Source organism: Neofelis nebulosa, chromosome 3 (assembly GCF_028018385.1).
Source record: "Neofelis nebulosa isolate mNeoNeb1 chromosome 3, mNeoNeb1.pri, whole genome shotgun sequence".
Taxonomy (NCBI): domain Eukaryota; kingdom Metazoa; phylum Chordata; class Mammalia; order Carnivora; family Felidae; genus Neofelis; species Neofelis nebulosa.
In genome coordinates this window covers 18,151,929-18,174,806 of record NC_080784.1, presented here as the reverse complement: position 1 = coordinate 18,174,806, position 22,878 = coordinate 18,151,929, and the positions used below count along the sequence as shown (strand labels likewise).

Here is a 22,878-nt window from a genome sequence, read left to right as displayed (position 1 = left end):
TATATGTGGTTTGCTTACAGTAAATTACCCTAGAGAAATAAAAAGGTTAAGAAAATCATCAGGAAGAGAATATACATTTACAGCACTATACTGCATTTGTTGGAGAAGATCCACGTATGAGTGGGGATCCTTGCATTTCCATGTACTTCAAAGGTCAACTGTGTACCAACTTTCTGAATACAGAGCAGCGTGGATCCTATTTTATGTCCTTTTTCCTTTTTTATCCTAAACTTAGATGGGATTTTTGAACTTTGAGTAGGAGTCTGTTTGGCCCACATTTGGTTGGGTTTATACTTTTTAAATCCTGTCATTCCTCCTTCCGTGGCCAAACGCCGGTAAACTTTTGTTATGTGTTAGTTTTTCTTTTCATTAATAGAGATAGATTAATGAAGGTCACCTACACAGGCTTACAAGAAAAGAGCCAGGCCTTGAGAGGCAGGCATCCCTTGTTGAATCACAGCCCTGCTACCCCATAGGAGTAAGAAAGGCAGAGGGAGGTACTCTGTTGCATAGGACTTTGGGCTCTAGAGCTAGTAGGCCAGGTTTTAGATTTTTTCTTCTCTGCAACTAGTTGAGTAGCTCAAGGCAATTAACTTTTGAGGCTTAATCAAGTTATTATATGTAAGTGCAATGATGGCTAACTGGTAAGACAATTCACTAATGAATTCGTTGATTAATGTATTCCCCTTATGGTGAGTAAATGCCCGGAACAGTGACTTTTCAGCTCGAAAACCTCTGCATACGAAGCATGAGGAAAGACTGCCGAGCTTCCAGAATTAACTGTGAGGATTAAATATGTGGCATATATAAAGCACTTGCTGAGTGTGCATCCAAGAAATAGAATGTGGAAAAAATAATCAATATTGAACTTGTACAACTTCTAACATACAGAACAAACTGCTAGAAACATTACCATTGGTGTGTGTGAACTGTATTTTTTGAATTTTAATTCCTCCAAAGTCTGTCTTGTGCATGTAGTTTTATCCAATGAGTATGTCTTCAGGTGATACTTTTGATATCCAAGGATGATCCTCTTTAAGAGAGCTTATCCATGAAAGCCCTCATTAACAACACTAATGACTCTGACATGGAAGTCAGAAGTTGGAATCATTTCTCAACAAAGCATGAAAACATGGTTTAGCAGAACTTGCCATGGGACTGACTCTTTGCAAAGCTGAAGAAATCCTTGGACTTGAAACATGATGCTTAAAATCTGATTATGAACTTAATATGTTTTAGTAAGTTTGCAAGTCAGAAAGCCTCCTCAGCTAATTTTAAAGTTACTGCAACAAGTTTAATGGAAAGAGTTGTTAGATCTCCATTTTAATTAAGATGATGTAAATAGGCAGTTTAAATAACGAAAAAACAGATTGGCAGTTACTGCATAAAAAGCTTTCCTTTTAATCATTAATTTATGACCTACCTCTGAGCAATATAATTTTAGAATTTCCTAGACCTACCTAAAACTTTGTAAGTTTCACATATAAATACTTTTGAATTTTAAGTGTTGAAACTGTCAGACTGAATAGACTGTTGTTACCCCATCTATTTAGATGAAATGAAACCGTTAAAATACTTGGAAATGAAAGTATATCAAAAAAATATAAAGGGAAAATAAAATATGAAGGTTATTCTAGCACAACCTCTACAGGACTGCTCATACTTAACGGTTTGTCATTTTTCATGCACATTTTTTTTTCAACGTTTTTTTTTTTTTTTTTTTTTTTTTTTGGGACAGAGAGAGACAGAGCATGAACGGGGGAGGGTCAGAGAGAGAGGGAGACACAGAATCGGAAACAGGCTCCAGGCTCCGAGCCATCAGCCCAGAGCCTGACGCGGGGCTCGAACTCACGGACCGCGAGATCGTGACCTGGCTGAAGTCGGACGCTTAACCGACTGCGCCACCCAGGCGCCCCTCATGCACATTTTAAATGCAGCTTAACAGTCATTGTTACAGAAATTTAAAAATTCGGTTCATTGAGTTGATTTTCTTTATTGTCTCTCCATTACCTTGTTTATTTGTAGACCTTTATCTTTCCCTGCACGTATAATTGTGTGTTGTGTGTTTCTTATTTTTAACTCAGAACTAAACAGAACCAAGGTCATACTTTATGTACTTCATAAAGATTTCTTTCTCATTTGTTTCCTTAACTTGTAGATCACTGACATTTCTGTGTAATTAATATACATACCTTTTTTTAAAGCTGTATCATATGTACTGTTTTATATTACACTAGTTTCCTTTCTCTCCTGAAACTACGGAATGTGCTTAATGTCTTAATGGCACAGAACAACAGAATTTTTGTAGCATCAGATACTTCACCTAGAACCCCAAATGTTGTGAAGACAGCAAAACCATTTTTTTTTCCCATCTGGTCATTATATTCCATTGAAGCCAGGGCTTTTTCTCTGGAAACTGCAGGCTGTGTTCAGTTGCTTTCATGCTTCCCTCTAATTAGAGAATGCCAGAGACTGGGAGGTGCTACAGCATGATTATCTGAAGCCAGTCTCCTTGGGATTGAATCCTAGTTCCACCATGAGCAAGCTGTGACTTTGGGCAAGTTGTTCACACTGTTCCCTCCCCTGTGAAATAGGGTTGATCATATTACCTAACACTTAGAGTTACTGTGAAGATCAAATAAGTTAATATACGGGAAGTGTTCAAAGTAGTGTCCAGCACGTCATGAGCTGTGTATATGTATTTGCGGTTATAATGTTATCATCGGCATCATTATTAACATTTCGGTGAGCCTGCTGTGATTCCAACCACAAACGGCTTCTCATCAAATGATACAGCATGTCACTGATTTTGAAAGGTCAGGTCATGGTAATAGTGCCATGTCTTTAATCTGAAAAGATAATTGTACGACATGACTGACTTGGTCTTTAGCTGTAAGAGGGCAGAGAGGCATCTATCCAACTGTTCCATGTGCTAGGAAACTGCCGAGCAGTTTGCTTGGCCCATGAGGGATGCTGTTGATTTTATTTACTTTGACCTTTCTTTTTATTAGCAAAAGCATGGGATATTTACTTTGTGTGGTCTCAGGCATTTAAAATTTTGATTTACAGGGACGCCTGGCTGGCTCAGTCAGTAGAGCTTGCCACTCCTGATCTTGGGGTCATGAGTTCAAGCCTCACATTGGGTATAGAGCTTACTTAAAAAAAAACAAAAACAAAAACGAGGGGCTCCTGGGAGGTTCAGTCGGTTGAGCGTCCGACTCTTGATTTTGGCTCAGGTCATGACCCCAGGATTGTGGGATCGAGTCCCTCATTGGGCTCTGTGCTGAGTGGAGCCTGCTTAAGAGTCCCTCTCTCTCCCCCCCCGCCTCCCTTCTCTGCTCTCTTTATAAATTTTTTGTTTAATTTGACTTACATATATATACTGACATATGTATGTGTGTATGTATATATATGTAATTTACTGTTTTTTGAATTTATCTCATTTTCATTAAAGTTTCATTACTTGAAGGAAACAAATTTAAGTAGATCTGCAGAAAAATTGAGCAGATAGTACAGTTTCCATATAGCTCCTACACTTACAGTTTCCCCATTGACATCTTACATTAGTATATCTGTTATAACTAGTGAACCAATATTGATACATTCTTATTAACTACAGCCTGGGGTTCACTCATATTTCCTTAGCTTTTTTTTTTTCTTTTCTTCTTTTTTTCTTTTTTTTTCCCCCTCCTGATGTGCTTTTTCTGGTCTAGGATCCTCTCCAGTTTCCTACCTTGCATTTAGTCGTCCTGTCTCCCCTGGCTCCTCTTGGCTGTGAGTGTTTCTCAGACTTAACTTGTTGATGATGGGCATTCTTTTCAACACATGCTTAACAAGTACCCACTATTCACCTGGCAAAACATCCCTGCCCTGAAAGGGTTTGCATTTTAATAGGGAAATCATAGTCTACTTTTTACATGTAATTTCAAAGCAGAATGTCTCGTAGCAGCATATTTAATATGACAACTATGAGACTTCTGATTTTACCATAATTAGGAAAAAATTAACCACTTGAGTGACCTTTGTGGATTAATGTCAGATACATACATATTGCATCTCTAGTGTGTATTGTTTTTATATTTGGGAAAACATTTATCTCCAGAAGAGTTACTCTGTACATGATGACACTACAGAATTGGAGGAAGGGGTAGTTAGTCACTTACTGTCTGTAGGGAAAATATTATCCAAAACTCTATTTTATGTTTTAAGTTTTTCTTGTGATTGACTAAAGAGGCTTTTCATACAATTGCTGCCTTAAGTTTGGTTCCAGAAAAGTAAAAAAAAAAAAAAAAAGAAAAAAAAAGAAAGATTATAAGTATTTTTGAGTTGGAGTTGCTGAAGAATTTGAAATAGCAAGGTTTTGTTGAAACTTTGGCACTGGGGCTGGATAAGGGGCCAAGACCTGTTAAACAAAGAAAATAGGAAAATTCCAGGGAGAAAGATGTTCTGTGACCATGGAAATTTGAGTTAGTTAAATTATTTTTTGGCAGTATAGTGACTACATAGAATTTTACTTTTGCCTTGAAAATGTGTTGAAAGCATCCCGTTCCACCTTGTCAGCTGGAGCGAATGCTGGCCTTTCCTCTTTGAGGGCATATTCAAGTTAACGTCATCATTAGCCTCAGTGGTGGATAGTAGGAATTAATTACTCTTGGAAACCCTTTACTACTTTAGGATCATTGGCTTGAGCAACTGTACTTAACTGTACCCTGTACCCTTTGTTTTTGTTTTGTTTTTTTTTAATTATTTTTTAATGTTTTTAATTTATTTTTGAGACAGACACAGAGCATGAGTGTGGAAGGGGCAGAGAGAGAGAGAGAGGGAGGGAGGGAATCCAAAGCAGGCTCCAGGCTCTGTGCTGACAGCTCAGCACAAACCCACGAACTGTGAGATCATGACCTGAGCGGACGTCACATGCTTAACCGACTGAGCCATCCAGGCGTTGTACCTTGTACCCATTGAATAATTGGACTATGGAACAACAACATGAGTGCCTAATTACTGTCCGTGGAAAATGACGAATCTTCTAGAGAGACATTTTGCTGTGAGCTGTATTTTCAGCCACCTCGGCCAAACTCTTTTTTTAACAATTACATTGTGATTTTTTTTTTTTCCCCTTTCAGTCTAGTTCCACTGCATGCACATTTAAAGTCAGTTTCCATAGTGACATCTGGTGGTGGCTCTGCAATCCTAGCGGGTATGTTTGGAATGATAAATATTTTTACTTTAATAGCTCCAGATTTCCGGCTTCTTTCAAATTTTTCAGCTTATTAACAACTTTTCTTGAAAATGTCTTCATTGTATTCTTGAGGTTGGAAAGCTAGTCAGTTATTGCTTCTGTCATGTTTCATTAAAGCAAAGGAACGATTCCTTGTAACATTGCTGGGTGGCGCATATAACAGGCTTGTCTAAACTTGTCTCCGTACTCAAAATATACATCCCGGGATCGGGAAGCAGCACCCCTACCTTGTCTCCTGCTTCTGTGCCATAACCTCATGATGAGAAAGGTGGTGCTCGCCTATTACCGTGCTCACTGGCATTTTCTCTCAGAGCATCGATCTCTCCTTGTCTGGCAGGAGGAAGCTCTGTGGAAAGCCCGGGCTACCGCTTCTGTCTTTCACAGCCCGGGCTTGGGGATCGTCTGGTTGCATGCTGTCGTACCTCTCTCGGAGAGTGGAAGCGGAAATAAAGAATAGGAGCAGAGATGGCAGAGAAAGTAGGGGAGAAGTTCGTAAACAGGCGGAAGGCCACAGACGAAGAGTGTGTGCGTGTGGACGTACACATATGCCGAGTAAGTGTGGCTCTGCTGTGGTAGATGTTAGTGAGAAGTGTCTGAAAAACTAGGCTTTGATATTTAAGATTTTGTCGGTTCCTTGAAACTTGTTTCAGGAGAGGAGAATTTATAACCTAGGGCGCAAAAAAGTAGTTTTCGGAAGTTGGTCGGTGGAGGGTCATGGATAGAAGTAGGAGTGAGGTGGAGTTTTGAGGATGGGCACAGTCGGCTTATTTCTGTGTGCTGGCCGGGAGGCTTAGTTGTCGTTTTCTGGCGTCGAAGGTCCAGACTCGAAGTCCACAGGGTGACATTTTGGAGATTCTCTTTTAGGAATGAACGTCCTGCTGAAGTTCTAGAAGAAGTCCACCTATCCGTGCTGTTTGCGGCTACAGGAAGCACTTGGTCGAGAAGGGTGACAAAGGCCGGCGGTACGAACACCATGGCCGGAAGCGTGGACGCTGCTTGTGGTCAGTGGGTCTGTTGGTCGTCTCAGAGGCCGAGACCTCTGTACATCGTGATCGGTTCTAACGAGCCCCCCCTGACCGAGGAGGTGCCTCATTCTGGATTCTAGACTCCGTAGCAGTGTAGCTTTCGCGAACTTGGGCACATGCTTTCAACTTTCTTTAAAAACAAGGGAGTTGAGCTGCTGGATGGCTGAGGGGTTTCCAGTCCGTTGCCGTGGTTTTGCGGCTGCCAAGGCTGGGTCTGCTACGCTTCCTGTGTTCTCTGCACTGCTCCCAGCCGTTCCCGGGCCACTGGTCTCCTCTCCCTAGGTTGCAGATGGTGCTCAGTGCAGCGCTGTATGCCTGCTTCCGAAGTTTCTGCCCGGGGTGCTTAAGGGCTGTGTCTTGCGGCTGAGCAGACAGACGAACAAGCAGAACATAAAAGAATTTTGCATGCGTGTGGTCTTTTCCCGCCTACTTTTTCTGCTTTTAAAATAGTGCTCAGAATTATGAGCAGCGGTTAGAACAGCACTTAGGCACCGCAGCCTGAACTTCTGCGACGAAGCGGAATCCTCGAATCTTCTTTTATTGTCCTTTAAGTGTGGGGAAGGACCCTTATTTAAGCAGTAGAAAACCTGTAGCCTCTCCTCTTGGCATCAGTCCCTCACGGCCCCCCAGTTCCCTTGGTGCCGTGGAGCGTGTGATCATGACAGTGCAGCCTGTGGTGGAGACTCAGAGTTCTGGCGTCCGTCCGGGGGTTGAGATCCTGCTTCCACCTCCTATGTTTCTTAGCCACTCTAAGGCTTGGAAAAGTTTGTCCTCTTTCTCATTTGTGAAGCTGAGATGAACATATCTTAGTCTGTCTGTGTCGTGCGATTTCATGCATGTAAAGGCACCCGGTGAAGCCTTTTGTGTACTTCTCTTGTAAATACTGTAGTATTGCAAACACGGTAAACTGAGTTGAATGGTTATGAATTTGAGCATTTTGGTTAGAAGGGATGACTCAGCGTGCTCTCCTTCCTCTTTGGCAGTCAGAAATTCACTTTATTGTTATCTCTGAGCTGTATTAAATCATTTTTTTTTTTTTACAGGGATGTAATCAAAATACATCAAAGCATAAACATCTTACCAATCACCAGGTGATGGAAATATATACAGTCCTGAATTCATGAAATTAGAACATCTGAGCATCCCACTTACGCCTATTTAGTATTTTAATTGCTGGGGCACCTGGGTGGCCCAGTCAGATAATAAGCATCCTACTCTTGCTCTTGGCTCAGGACGCGATCTCACAGTTCATGGGTTTGAAGCCCGCGCCGGGATCTGCGCTGATGGCATGGAGCCTGCTTGGGGTTCCTCCTCTGCTCCTCCTCCTCTTGTGCTCACGCGCATGCACGTGTGTGCACTGTTCACTCTCGATTAAAAACATTTTTGTTGACCATGCTTTGGTCACGCTAGCCCTAAGACTGACGGCATTTCGTTGGCACCGGCATCAGAGATTCAGAGTGTTTGAACTCCAGCTCAGCCATTTGCTATGACCCTGGGAAAGTTCATCTCTTAATCTTAGTTTTTCATCTGCGGTATGGGGATAACAACACCACACGTGTAGTCAGGTTGGATGTGAAGACTAAATAAAGTAGCGCATGTAAGACAGCATAGTGCGTGGCATATAGTAAACACTGAACTAATTTGTTTCTGTAATTATCAGTTTTTAAATGCCTGCAGATCACATTTAGAGGGGCCCGATTTTACTAAGTGGATAGCAGCATGAATTATTGAGTATTAGAACCAGAAAGAGGAGGATTACAAGCACCAGGTAGCTGTCTTCTTGAAATTTGCTAATACTTCACCTGTCAAATGAATTATGTTACATTTTGATGGCAGAATACGGGAGGAACATAGGTACGCTCATTTGTCAGTGTTTAGTCCTAGTAGAGAAAACGTCGTTATTCCCTGACTTCCTCTGCATGCCTTGATGAAAAAGAGAAACTGGAAAAGATTATTTTCCCTTGGTCATTAAGGACCCTCTTTCAGACTAAAAACAGGTAGAATTTTACTAATTTATTGGACAGATTGAGTAACTATACACTATGTTGGGACCAGACAAGAAGGAAAACATGTTGAATTTATCTGACAGTTGTCTCTGTTGCATAGGGAGACCAGATATCTCCTTTTTTTTTTTTTTTTTTTCCTTTTTTTCTTTTTCTCCTCCGAATGTTTGTTTTTGAGAGAGGGAGACGCAGAATCCAAGCAGCTGTCAGCACAGAGCCCGATGCGGGGTTCAAACTCAGGGACCGCAAGATCATGACCTGAGCTGAAGTCAGATGCGCAACCGACTGAGCCACCCAGGCGCCCCTAGCTCCTTTTTATTTGAGAGTTGTGAGGCTTTATTCGTTATTTCTAGGAGTATTACAGATCCGTTTTGAGGGTTTGCTAAGAATTAATGAAACAGTTGTAAATAACTACAATGCTTTCTGGATAGTGATACTCATTTCATGATCATCTCTTTCACGTTTTAATATTTAGTTAAGTTTGGTATTTATAACTTGTAAGTCTTTTGGGAAGTGTTAGATGTGATTATCTGACATTTAAAATAAATGAGTTTTTCTGATATTATTTCAAATAAGTAAAGATTTAAATTTATGCAATGATCAAAAAGTAAAAATACAGATTTATGCTTGGTTGAGATAAATACTCTTTCATCTCTGAGTGCAGATCAAATTGACATCTCTTATTTTTCCCATAGTATTTTGCGTTAAATGGGAAACTTTAGTAATTCTAGAGTTGTAGGATTTCCAAAGTCCAGCCTGGAACCGTAGTGTAGAAACCTTAAAAATAGCATTAGTTCGGAATGATATTAATGCAGGAGAAAAAACTGCAAGGATGTATTTGGGGAGAGCAAAAGGACAGGATCACACCATTGAGTAAAAAAGTGGGATTTGCTAAGAGAAATGGCTATTTCTACTTGATCATCATCCTGGGAAGTGGTTAATCCTGAGATTAAGTAAGGTTTCAACTGGTTTCAATGGCTGGGCCAAAACGTGACAGACACTTTCACCCTCTTCTTTGTAATTACAGAACTCCTGTATCACTAGTTGACTTAGTAAGAAACATGTTCTAGTTTGGATCCCAGTTGAGGGACTTTGTGCCAACTTCAGTTAAGTCATCTATTCATTGTTGTTTGTTCATTTGATAAATAATTACTGGCCTCTGGGTAAGGAGCAGGGTAAACTGGCATTTAAGAGGGATGTGGCCTTTGCCCTTGTGGAGCTCCTAGCAGCGGGAGAATTTCTGTGTTTGGCACCCTAGTTGTCTTGCCGTTTGCCTAAGGGAAGTAAAAGAAACTGAAGGGTTTCTTTCAGTGCGCAGGAGACTTGGGCAAACCCTTGTTCTGGATTTTGAAATAACTGTACTCTGTTTTGTTAGCCGCCGTAAGGGGTGTGTGTTCCAAACTGAGATGTGTCGAGAAGTGTTGCCGCAGCCTCATTGTCTAAACCATAGCAGTGGACAAGCGAATGCAGCGTGGGTACTGGGGTGCTAGAGAGTGGGGACCCTGATCCGGGCCCCAGCTTTTTGATTTTTTCTCTGGGAACCTCTGGGAAAATCAGCAAATCTCAAGTGGTCATAAATTTCATCTGTGGAAACAGAGCATCGGGCCATTAGATGGTCTCTCGGTGCCCATCTCGCTGGGTTGTTTGGACACTTAACGGATAGAATATTTGTATCGTGTCCACATAGTGCCCGACACCTAAAACCAACAATGACAGAGACTTTATAGCCAATACTACATGCCACACGCTATTCTAATTGTTAATGTGTGTATTAGTTCGTTTAATTATTTCCATTTTATAGGAAGGGAACAGAGGCACAGAGACGTCAGACAACTTGCCCAGGGTCGTGCAGCTCTGACGACACATAAGACTTTGCTAAGTGAGAGTTGTTAGTGAGGTTGACACTTGGTCAAAGTGGCAGTTTGTGGTTGTTGTTGACGTGTCTTCTTCTTTCTCTGTAGGTGTCATAGAGACCTCAGACGGACTTGACCGGGAGTCCACCTCCCATTACTGGCTAACAGTCTATGCAGCTGATCGGGGTGTCGTGCCTCTCTCATCGTTTATAGAGATCTACATAGAGGTCGAGGACGTCAATGACAACGCCCCACAGACATCAGAGCCTGTTTATTACCCAGAAATAATAGAAAATTCTCCCAAGGATGTATCTGTGGTCCAAATAGAGGCATTTGATGCAGATTCTAGCTCTAATGACAAGCTGACCTACAAAATTACAAGTGGAAATCCACAAGGATTTTTTTCAATACATCCTAAAACAGGTATGTGTTAATGGTATTATGTGAAAGGTTCATGCTTACGCTTCTTGATATGGGGAAATGAAGAATTTTCTTTAATTTACCACTTTATTTTTGTAAATTGTTTCCTTTTCAGGTTATTCAAAACAAGGCTTTATTTCCTGATGAAAATTTAGTCCAAATGCTGTGTTTCTTTTTGAAGTTGTTTGAAATTGTTTTTATGAAGCTATTTTATGACTTTGCTCATTAGAATTTCACTTCCAGGTTAAAAAACAAATACAGTGTTTCAGTAACAGCGCCTAAATTATTGATACATCCTAGACTTCCTGCAAGTTGTGCTGCCGCTAAGTATTACCATTTTCTGAACTCTGCTTTTTACGAAGAATTATCAAAGGAATTTATTTGACAATTCAGTATTTTTCCGAATTTTCTGTGTGGTTTTGGAGTTTTTCCGTCAAGCAGTGCTCTGTCTCTGTAGGCAGTAGGGGATCAAGATTAAGCAGTTTTCAGACTGGCAGCAGTTGCTTTCCTGAGCTGATACACCAAGTTTCCTTTCTCTTTTCTCCGTGTCTGACCCCCTGCTTCTAAGTGGGTAGCTCCTCAACTCCAGAATCCTCTTCCAAAATCCTTGTCAACTTTTACTCTGTTCTTTTACAGATTTGACAGTGCCTCTGTTTTTTTCTTAGTTCTTGCTTCTTTTTTGCATTATTTCACATGAAAAAGAGCTTCCATGTAGCTATCATTTTTGTTGTACTCATTGATTTCTTGATCACCATTAAAACAGAACCACCATATGAATTGAGAAGACGGTTTATTTGCAGGAAATGAAACTTCTTATCAAATAGATCACTGGCCTTTGAGCTTAGGGATGTTTCAGTGATGTGGCACTTTATGGTAGAATGTGGTTAACAGAACATTCTGAAGGGGAGGGTTGGCTGAAATATATGTGCATACCTCCATCCTGTGTTTGCTAATTTTGTCTTCCCTTATTCTAGGTGAGTTGGCCTGTTCAGTCACTGGGTTGTCTATTTGATACTTAAGGAAGTATAATAAACACAAATCAAAATTAAGGAGGCATTCTCTGCTTCCTTACCAGTCTTTGCTATCCCTTACCATTATCTCCTATCCTTACCATTCTTATTTCATAATGTTCTTTGTTAAACTTAAAAGCAATTCTTTTTAAAAATTTTTTTTAAATGTTTTTATTATTTATTTCTGAGAGGGAGCACATGCAAGCAGGGGAGGGGCAGAGAGAGAGAGAGAGAGAGAGAGAGAGAGAGAGAGAGAGGCAGACACAGGTAGGCAGAAGGACAGACGGAGAATCCGAAGCAGGCTCCAGGCTCTGAGCTGTCAGCACAAAGCCCTATGCAGGGCTCAAACTCGCGAACCATTAGATCATGACCTGAGCTGAAGTTGGATGTTTAACCAATTGAGCCACCCAGCTGCCCCCAAAGAAAGCAGTTCTTAAGGTAGAAGGAAGCTTGAGGTCAGCATCTGTGTACCAAAATGACTGTACAAAGATACCAGGTAGATCAGTATGTACGTATTGTCTCTTAAAAAGCATGTTAAAATGTTGGTTTTTTTAAACCTTTTGTCGTTCATAGAGTCTGTCTTGATTGTTGAAAATTAAACGTTGTCGTTCATAGAGTCTGTCTTGATTGTTGAAAATTAAATGTAAGTACGAGATTTATTTTGAATGTATGAGAGTTAGTTTTACTTGGGTTAATTATGGTCTAGCTCTTTGGCTAAATTTTGATGTATCTCTGCTAGAGAATAAGAGTGAGGTTTGGATACTTATAAACCTAGTAATTAATTATTAAGAATGATTGAGCTGACAGAGTATAACATCCATTCATGGTAACAGCCTTCTGCAAAGTAGATCTAGAGGGAACATCTCTCAACATAATAAAGTCCTTGGTTGAAAAATCCACAGCTAATCTCATCCTTGATGAGTCCTTGTTTCCCCCAAGGTCAGGAACAAGACAAGGATGTCACTTTCATCCCTTTTTTTCAACATAGAATTGGAAGTCCTGCCCTCAACAATCAGACAACAAACAGAAATAAATCCAAATTAGTAAGGAAGACAAAACTCTCCTCTCCCTATTTGCAGATATGACATGATGCTATGTATAGAAAACCCCAAAGACTCCACCAAAAAACTGTTAGAACTGATAGACTAATTCAGTAAAGTCACAGAATACAAAATCCATGTACTGAAATCTGTTGCATTTTTATACACCAATAATGAAGCCGCAGAAAGAGAAATTAAGGAAACAAACCCATTTACAGTTGCACCCAAAATAATGAGATACCTAGGGATAAAACTGAGCAAAGAGGTGAAAGACCTGTACTCTGAAAACTGTCAAACACATGTCAAACATGAAAGAACCTGAAGATGACACAATGAAATGGAAAGACATTACATGATCATGGATTAGAAGAACAAGTATTACTAAAATGACTATACTACCCAAAGCAGTCTACACATTTCATGCAATCCCTATCACAATACCAACAGCATTTTTCACAGAGCTAGAACAGTCCTTTTAAAATTTGTATGGAACCACAAAAGACCCCAAATAGCCAAAGCAATCTTGAAAAAGAATAACAAAATTGGAGGCATCACAGTTCCAGACTTGAAGTTATATTACAAAACTGTAGTAATCAAAACAGTATTGTTTTGACAGTACAACAATAGCCACACAGATCAATGGAACAGAATAGAAAACCGGAAAGAAACCCACAACTATACGGTCAGTCTTCAACAAGGCAGGAAAGAATATTCAAAGGAAAAAGGACAGTCCCTTCAACAAATGGTGTTGTCCAAACTGGACCACTTTCTTATACAGTACACAAAAATCAATTCAAAATGGATTAAAGATTTAAATGTGAGACCAGAAACCATAAAAATCCTAGAAGAGAACACAGACGGTAACCTCTTTGACATGGGCCGTAGCAGTTCCTTTCTGGATAGGTCTCCTGAGGGAAGGGAAACAGAAACAAAAGTAAACTGTTGGGACTACATCAAAATAAAAAGGTTCTGTATAGCAGAGGAAACAGCAAAACTGAAAGGCAACCTACAGAATGGGAGAAGATATTCGCAAATGACCTATCTGATAAAGGGCTAGTATCCAAAATATATACAGAACTGATACAACTCAGTACCCCCCAAATGAAATAGTCCAGTTAACAAAATGAAAAGACATGGACAGACATTTCTCCAAAGAAGACCTCTGGATGGCCAATAGATCTATGCAGAGATGTTCAACATTACTCATCATTAGGGAAATGCAAATCAGAAGTACAATGAGATGGTACCTTACACCTGTCAGAATGGCTAAAATCAATAACACAAGAAACAAAAAGTGTTGGCAAGGATGCGGAGAAAAATGAACCTTCTGGCATTGTTGGTTGGAATGTAAACTGGTGCAGCCACTGTGGAAAATAGTACGGAGGTTCCTCAGAAATTTAAAAATACAACCACCCCGATGATCCAGCAATTGCACTACTGGGTATTTACCCCCAAAATACAAAACCACCACCACAACAACAACAAAAACACTTATTCACTAAAAATATAAAAACACTAGGGATACTTGCACCCCTATTTTTATTGCAACTTTATTTACAGTAGCCAAATTATGGAAGGTACCCATTGTTCATTGAGAGATGAATGGATAAAGAAGTGATACACGCATACGTACACACACAGGAATATTAATTCAGCTATGAAAAATGAAATATTGTATTTGCAATAACATGGATGGAGGTAGAGAGTGTCATGATAAGCTAAGTAAGTCAGAGAAGGGCAAATACCATATAATCTCACTCACGTGGAATTTAAGTAACAAAATGAGCAAAGGAAAAGAAAAAAAAAAACCAAAAAAATAGTCTCTTAACTATAGAGAACAAACTTGATGGTTACCAGAGTAGAGGTGTGTGCAGGGTGGGTGAAGTAGGTGATGAGGATTAAAGAGTACATTTATCATGATGAAAAAATGAATAAAATAAAGACCAAAAAATAAGTAAATTAAAAAAGAATAATTGGGCCATATACAAATTTAACCATAGAAAGAGAAGTGGGATCTCAGAATTATGTTTCGGAAGCATTAGGGCATAGGGTGCAGGACCCTGAGCCTATGAAAAAGGACTGGTTAAGAGATTATACAAGAACATAAAGACTGGAATGAGTGTCTGTAAATGATTCCTCACAGGCTTGTTTAAACAGCATACTTGCATACGTTTTCTGCTGCACAAGTGGTAACCGAGTTTAGCTTCATTTTTGTGAAATAAAATGAAAGAGAACTAAGAGCTAAAAATTGAGCAGGCACTATCAGATACAAAAGAAGAAAGATTAGCAGTTTATAAACATTTCTGCGGAGGATTTCAGAGTCAAGAAACTTTGCGTGGAAGCAGGGGAGTTCACAGACCTTGGGAGACAGAGAAATCTACAAGTTAAAGCCTTGTGATAATTCAGGAATATAACTCCCCCAATTTAAAATTGCTTGTGAACTAAACTTTAAAAGGCTTTCATTTTTCCTGTCTCCTCTCCCCCTTCTAGATTAGGGCAAGTCTTCTATGAGGAGACATGCTAACCAGCAAGCAATGAATGTCCTTTAGAATACCTGAGCCAGTACTGTAGGTCTGGGCATAAAGTATAGTTTTGGAGAAAGAAGAAGGCAAACGTAAAGAAGTGATGTCGGTTAGAGCTGTTGTGGGCAGCCTTGAAGCCTTCGTTATCTCTGGGGGCCGCTCAAAGGAAGATCCCTCTGCTGTGGTGTTATGTCTTGCTGAAATGTGATTAATGTGGCATTGCTGCTTCCTCTTAACATCTCTGTATTCTGACAGCTCCTAGGAGGGGATGTCTGCAGAGACGACTTCTTGATCTTCAGGGAGAATAAATCCCCTCCAGGAGTCCACAGCTAGCTCCTGAACCCCTGGGTGGGAAGCACATGCATCCTGCTGCCGGGACAGCGGGAGGAAGTTCATAAGGATTCCAAAGAGGTTTTACTTTTTTATGAGCTGAAGACCGGTAATAGTAGGGAATAACTGTAGTTAGTACACAAGAAAGATTTTGTTGTGAGATGTATTACAAACTATGGTTAGTAAAGAAGTCTGACTATTTCACAGATCATGTAAAGTCTCTGATGATCAAGAAATAACCATTATTTTGACTTGGGCATTATTAAAGATTAAATACAGCCTTACAAAGCCTGTCTCCAGATGATTCTGTTCCCCCAACTCAGCAGAAAATTTGAGTATGATCCTCAGGGCCCAAACTGCAATGCTTCAAAGTATACATCTGGCTCGAAACTTTGAAAGCAGACCTATTTTTAATGGGTAGATCAGTATTATTGGAGGCCAGATTGCGAAAGCTGATGCAAGAGTCTGCTAGAAGAAAGTTCTCCTGATTTACCAACCATAACACCACCTGGAGACCCTAAATCATGTTCCTTAAGAATTAATGGCTGAGTGAGAAAATCGCTGGGCTGGAAATCAAGAGATCTGGGCAGTAGTGAGGTTTGTTCCCCCCCCCCCCCCCCCAGGAATCATGGGGAAAACTGGCTTCCTGGTCCTTCTGTCTTGTGATTAGTGATTTTTTTGCATGCCTGTTACAGGATGTCTGTGCGTGCCGAGCACTCAGAATCATTTGTGGGAGAGATGTCACCACCTCTTGTGCTCGTGTGTACTACATTTGCTCTATTCACAGTGTGTAAGATAATCAAGATTTAAGTAAATTGATGAAGGATAAACACATTTGATGGAATAAAATGAATCTACCTGCTCCTTAGTGGTGAAGGTAAATTTAGGACCCTGGTGCTTATCAAAATGTCCAGCAGACCAGAGAAAGCCCCAGTTCACTGCCATTCAGTCATTTGTTTTCACATCAAGTATTTACTGAGCCTCTCCTCTGTATACAGCGCATTAAGCGATGTTTTGAAAATTGATAGTCTGCCTAAGTGCAGTGGCAAAGAAAAACCTGTGGGAACAGGCAACCAGGGCGGTGTTGCCGGGGGTTCGGATAAACACCCCCTGGGAGGTGAGAGCTGCCTGATGTGGTAGGTGCAGTTGGGAGGGTGGGGCCCCTTGGGCAAGTTACTGAGCTGATTTTGAAGGTAGTGAAAATGGATGGTTGCACAGGAGGTAAGGGATGTTCGTCACGTTGGGGGACAGTTTGGTGACGTGATGAGTATTAGCGGCCAAGAGATCAAGTTAGATGAGGATGTGGGGGGTTGGCTACACTTGATGGAAAGCCTTCAGTACCAGAATAAGGTTTAAAAGATCATATTTATGTTATTTTTATAAATAATGACCTATTTTCAAGAACACGTATGGAATTCTTTGAACGTTTTGTAGAAATAGGAGTCTGATGACCTCTCTAAGTCATTTTGGAGAGGAGGGAAACCTGGCTGCCGTATCTGTTTCTCCTTTCGTGGTATGACAAAATATTTGTTTTGAAAAACACAAATCCTTCCTAGGACTGTTTTTGATCATCTGAATTTGGGGTTCTAAATGGCAGGTTTGAATGAACACTTTTGAATGTTTTCTTTCTTCCAAAGGTTTTGTGCGTGATTATGGCAGGAACTGTGTTTCTGCATCTCAGATGGTTCTTACACTGTTTAAGTAGGGGGACTGGGGGGTTCTTTGTCAGGGCGTACAAGCAGATGAGATTTGATCTGTTTTCTTTTTCTGTTTTATGCTCGTTGACACCGTGAATTTTTGTAACTTTCTTTTGCTTGTGTCCAGTATCAGGGTAAATTTGCTTTTTTCCCCCTCCCACCCATTCCCACCTCCCTCTGGCAGCTATCAGTACTCTGTCTTTAAAAGCCTGTTTTTGTTTGTTATATTTGCTTCTTTTAACATAACTTCTGTGGTTGCTGAAGTGCGAGAGAGAAAAAGAGCATAGAAGGCTAGATTATCTGAGCCTAGACAGACGCGTCACGGCTTCGTCCGGTGCACGTCAAGGACAGAGTAGAACGGGAATCCTGAACAATAGAGACCAGTGTGCACTTCACAGGTTTCATTATTCACAAGCTGAAAACACCCGAGCAAAGCGTCTTTTTGTTTAATATTAACAATTTAACTTCTGAGGAGTGATACGCTATTTTTATAATTGGCAATAATTTTTGAAGTGTTACTTTGATTCATGTGCACATGCTTTAGAAAAGACCATGGTTTTATTCTCCTATCTATATATTTGGCATTTTCAAGTTTTGGATGCAAACAAATATTACTCTTTATTTTTAAAAAGCTGCGTTGAAGTATAACTGACCTTCAGTGAATTGCACATATTTAAAGTCAACAATTTGAAAAGTTTTGCCTTAGCGATAGAACAGTGAAACCATTGCCGTGAACATGTCCATCTCTTCCAGAACATTCCCTACAGCTCTTTGTATCCCCACCCCACCCAGCTCCTCTCTGCCCGCTCCATGCGGCCGCTTTGGTCACTATGTACTAGTTTGCATTTCCCAAAATTTTATGTAAATAGACTACTGGAGTAGCTACTCTTTTCTTGGTAACGCCTCTTGTAGTTAGATATTTACTTTGAGATTTATGCATGTTGTAGTGAGTACCAAAAGCATGTTGCCTTTTTTTTTTTTTTTTTTTTTAGTTTATTTATTTTGAGAGAGAGCGTGTACGGGCAGAGAGAACCGGGAAAGAGAATCCTAAGCAGGCTCCACACTGGCAGCGCGGAGCCCAGTGTGGAGCTCAAACTCAAGAACCGAGCTGAAACCAAGAGTTAGATATTTAACCAACTGAGCCATGCAGAGGCCCCCAAAGTATATTCCTTTTTATTGCTAAAATCCTTTGCATAGGTGCACTGCAGCGTATCCGGTCACCTGTCGATGGGCATTTGTGTTCTTGCACTTTTCGGCTATTACAAATAAAAGCTATTATGAACATTTGAGAATCAACCGCTGTGTGGGCATGTACTTCCATTTCTCTTCGATTTTCACCTAGGAATGAAAACTGTCTAGAAATGGTCTCGACACTATAAGCTGGGCCATCTGTCAGTCTCGCCCTGTTGGTTTCCCATCTCAGGGGGTGACTGTCTTCTTCTGATAGCTGGTGTCCCATAAACTGTTATTTCATTTATTTTGTCTGCTTGTTTCATGTGGGAGGGTAAATCTGATCCCATGGCAGGAAGCAGAAGTTCAGCTTTTGCTTTTTAATTAAAAAAATATTTATTCAGGGGCACCTGGGTGGCTCAGTCAGTTGAGCGTCCGACTTCAGCTCAGGTTAGGATCTTGCGGTCAGTGGGTTCCGGCCCCACATCAGGCTCTGTGCTGACAGCCTGGAGCCTGCTTCAGATTCTGTGTTTTCCCTCACCCCTCACCGTCTCTCAATAAGTACACATTAAAAAAAACCTTAGAAAATAAATAAATATATATATAAATGCTTAACTGCCAGTAAGCCTGTATATACTGTTAAAGCTTCATTGACTAAGTAGTACGAGTGTTCTTAACCAAATTTGTCTGTGGTTTTAAGGAGTAAAAAAGTTTCTAGGTTTATCTTAAACAGAAACTTGGCACCATCCTGGGTGTGTTTCTGGAGTTGGTAGAAATACAGGTCATTATACACTTCTGTCCACAAAATGTGTCACAGTGTTGTGCCTAATGCTCAGAATGGTGATCCTCAGGTTCTGGCCGGTCCCACTTGTTATCACTATATACCGTTCACGAGACTGGAAAGCAGGTGTGTGTGTACATGCGTGCGTGCCTGTGTGTGGATAACATACTTCATAAATTATATTGCTTGTTACAAGTAGGTAGTGCATTCAGAGTCCAAAATGCCAAAGGTACAAAAAGATACCCAGTGAAAATTTTTTCTTCTTTTTCGGTTCCGTAGATGATCTGCTTTCTTCCTTAATATATTAACTATGTTTTATTTTCTGTATTCTTGATGCCCAGTCTCTGACCTGGGTAGATACTGCACCTATCAGGACTAGCCAGCTCTTAGAGATTCCCAAGGATCCACTTTTCATATGCACACTAGCCGATCCAGAACCCGTACTTGGAATCCCTTCCTTTATGGAGCCACAATCCATGCACCTTCCCCCATTCATCCCAGGTTCAGGTACCAGACAACCAGCTCAGCCCTCTCCAAAGCCCGCTGAAGTAATTCAGACTCTCCAGTCTAAACCTGCTCTTCCTGCTTTGCCTTGTGTATTCTGTAGAAACCACAACAAAATCTCTTGTCCCCTACCCCTCCACCCCCACCCCAGCTTTCTCCTTTTTCTTTCCTCCTGGCCAACCCAGTGTGGCCCTGGGCACCGCATCTGTGGTATGGTGCCTCCCTTCCTCGTAGGAATTGTTAATAGTGAAAGTGCTCTCCTCTGACATGTTGGTCTCACCGTACTTGAATAATAAGAAAACCTACATTTTGAAACACTTTGAGGCAACTAGTGTTTATAGTTTCTTTTCCTAAACAAGCAAGAAGACATGTTACTCTTTTTTTCCCCTCTTTTTCAACGGGTACCAGCACAGTATACATAGTGATATTCATCTCGAGTTTTTCTTGTAACAGTATTAGATACCGTGCTTTAGGAGAATAACTGTATCAGTGGGCTGCCATGTTATTGCAGGAGTATATGCCCATGTCCATGTCAATTTCACCACCCTTCTTGCTGAACCCCTGGTTTTATGCTGTCTAGTAAATGTATTATTTTTTATACCTTCGCATTTGTGGATGTGCATCTTCCTGTTTGGGAACAAACATACTGAAAAGGAATTTTTTATGGCTAAAAATAAATGCATCAGAAATGTTAAGTGAAAATAGAGGCATCCTTTTTGAAAAAATGTGTATGTGTGTATGTGATTTCTCTCTGTCTCTATTGCATCATAAAAGGGTTTAGGCTCTTTGACAGCTGTTGGATCTGTTTCCACCCACTTGGAATTTTAAATGGTTTAAAAATGATTTGGCGGCTTTCAGCTGTTTTCTTAGCTTTTCCTTTATCAATTCTATAGAGTTAAAATTTCACCTCTTTCGGTGGCTGATTTCTTCTCATTATTGGATCTGGAGCACACTGCACAGTTTGAATCTTGTAAATCCTGCTGGTTCTGTCTCTTTGGGCTGATTTCCATCAGGCTCTCTCATGCCTGTTACCTTTGAGAGTTGAGCTTGAAAAAGACCGCCAAAGAGAAACCAGCAAACTGTGGCTTTCCTTCTTTTGCTACCCTTCTGTGTTTTTCTCTGATCTTTCCTGTACCACTTTTCCACCCTGCCGCCATCCCTTGACCTCACTTTTAGATCAGGCCGGAACAAAACTTTCGTTAGGAGTCACAGGGCCAGTGACAATCACAGCTTATCATGTATTATGTGCATTGTGCTTCGTATATTACAGGCGACCTCACATAATCTTTATAGGAAACCCTGTGAGACAGCTACAGACTGCAAACCAAGAGTCGGCTGTCTTCCCCATCTGTCTTTTCCCCATTTTGTAATAACTACATGACTTCAGAGAGGTGAAGGTCACCTGGGGGTCGGTGCCAGAAAGACATAAATTCCATGACTGCTGCTTCTGGAAGCACAGCCCCATGTTCACTTGGTGTGCCCTTGGGTCTGGGATGTAAACATGGTTTGGGAGCCAGTTTTTCTGTGCCTTCTCTCTTTTTTTTTTTTTTGTATTGAGGAATTCCTGTGTGACATAATAGTTGCTCTTTAGGCTAATCTTCTCTAATAAGTTAAGGCCAGGGCACCTGGGTGGGTGGCTCAGTCGGTTAAGTGACCGACTGCAGCCCAGGTCGTGATTTCTCAGTTCATGGGTTCAAGCCCCACATCGGGCTCTGCACTGACAGTGCGGAGCCTGGAGCCTGCTTCGGGTTCTGTGTCTCCCTCTCTCTCTGCCCCTCCCCTGCTTGAGCATGCGCTCTCACGCGCTCTCTCTCTCCCTCTCTCTCCCTCTCTCTCTGTCTCTCTCTCTCTCTAAAGTAAATAAACATTAAAAAACATTTTATATCTTCTGGCCGAAAAGCAGGAACCTTCTAAATAACACTAGATGTTTAAACTTACTTTTATTAACCATGGACTGCAAACACCATTAAGCTTTTTCTGTGAAGGGCGAGGTAGTAAATATTTTAGGCTTTGCGGGTCATACAGTCTCTGTCACAGCCATTCAGCTCCGTCACTGTAGACTGAAAGCAGCCATAGACAATATGGACGTGAATGAGCGTGGCTGTGTTCCCATAAAACTTTATTTATGGACATTGAAATTTGAGTTTCATGTGCTTTTCCTTTGTCACAATACATTATTCTTTGATTGTTGTATCTAGTCCTTTAAGAATGTAAAAGCCATTCTTAGCTCGCCTGCCATACAAAAACAGGTAGTTTTCTGGCCCTTGATAGGTTGATGTAGTTACTAGTTAACTAGTTGGACTAGTTAAATTGTTGGTTTATTTCTCAGGGGGTAGATTATTTGATATTCTTCAAGTAAAAATAGAAAAATTTTCCCATTGCTGTAAGCAGTGAATGCTTACAAAAGAGAATCTGTGTTTTGTTTCTCCAGGATATTAAAATTATTTTTTGAAAGAATCATAGTTCAATATTAGTTATCAAGGTCAAAATCTCAGATAAAATTTAACAAGTTGATGATAAACTATTAGATCTCTTCTGCTTTGAGGAAAACAACATTGTCATTAGAAAATAAAATATTTCCAAGTTTTGAGATTTCACACTTTTCCTTTGTCCTGCTGTATCTTTTTTTTTTTTTAATTTTTTTTTTTTTAACATTTATTTTATTTTTGAGACAGAGAGAGACAGAGCATGAACAGGGGAGGGTCAGAGAGAGGGAGACACAGAATCCGAAACAGGCTCCAGGCTCTGAGCTGTCAGCACAGAGCCCGACGCGGGCTCGAACTCACGGACCGCGAGATCGTGACCTGAGCCGAAGTCGGCCGCTCAACCGACTGAGCCACCCAGGCGCCCCCTGCTGTATCCTTTTAAAAATATTTCAGAGCTTGGAGTTCCAGCTCTCAGAGTCAGCTGTATGTATACTTATCACATCTTTGATCAGTTCTTGCATTTTTTTTTTTAATTTTTTTTTTCAACATTTTTTTTTTTTTTTTTAAATTTTTGGGACAGAGAGAGACAGAGCATGAACGGGGGAGGGGCAGAGAGAGAGGGAGACACAGAATCGGAAACAGGCTCCAGGCTCCGAGCCATCAGCCCAGAGCCCGACGCGGGGCTCGAACCCACGGACCGCGAGATCGTGACCTGGCTGAAGTCGGACGCTTAACCGACTGCGCCACCCAGGCGCCCTTGCATTTTTTTTTTTTTTTTTCCGTTCTTTCATTCTGAGTTAAGATATTCACACCTAAAGTAACAAATTACAGCTTACACTTTGTAGAGGACCATTTTAT

At 40.7% G+C, this 22,878-nt stretch overlaps 1 protein-coding gene across 8 annotated transcripts in view; it reads left to right on the top strand.

Annotated features, from left to right (window-relative positions):
- Positions 1-22,878, top strand: part of FAT1 (FAT atypical cadherin 1) — a 135,036-nt gene that overhangs the window by 45,774 nt on the left and 66,384 nt on the right. For all 8 annotated transcript variants that reach the window (XR_009258925.1, XM_058720023.1, XM_058720020.1 and 5 more), the window contains one exon: positions 10,229-10,543. Coding sequence is in view for 7 of the 8 variants with exons in the window: in XM_058720023.1 (XP_058576006.1) it covers positions 10,229-10,543 (315 nt within the window). In the remaining variant the exon portion in view is untranslated. The remainder of the gene's footprint in view (positions 1-10,228; positions 10,544-22,878) is intronic.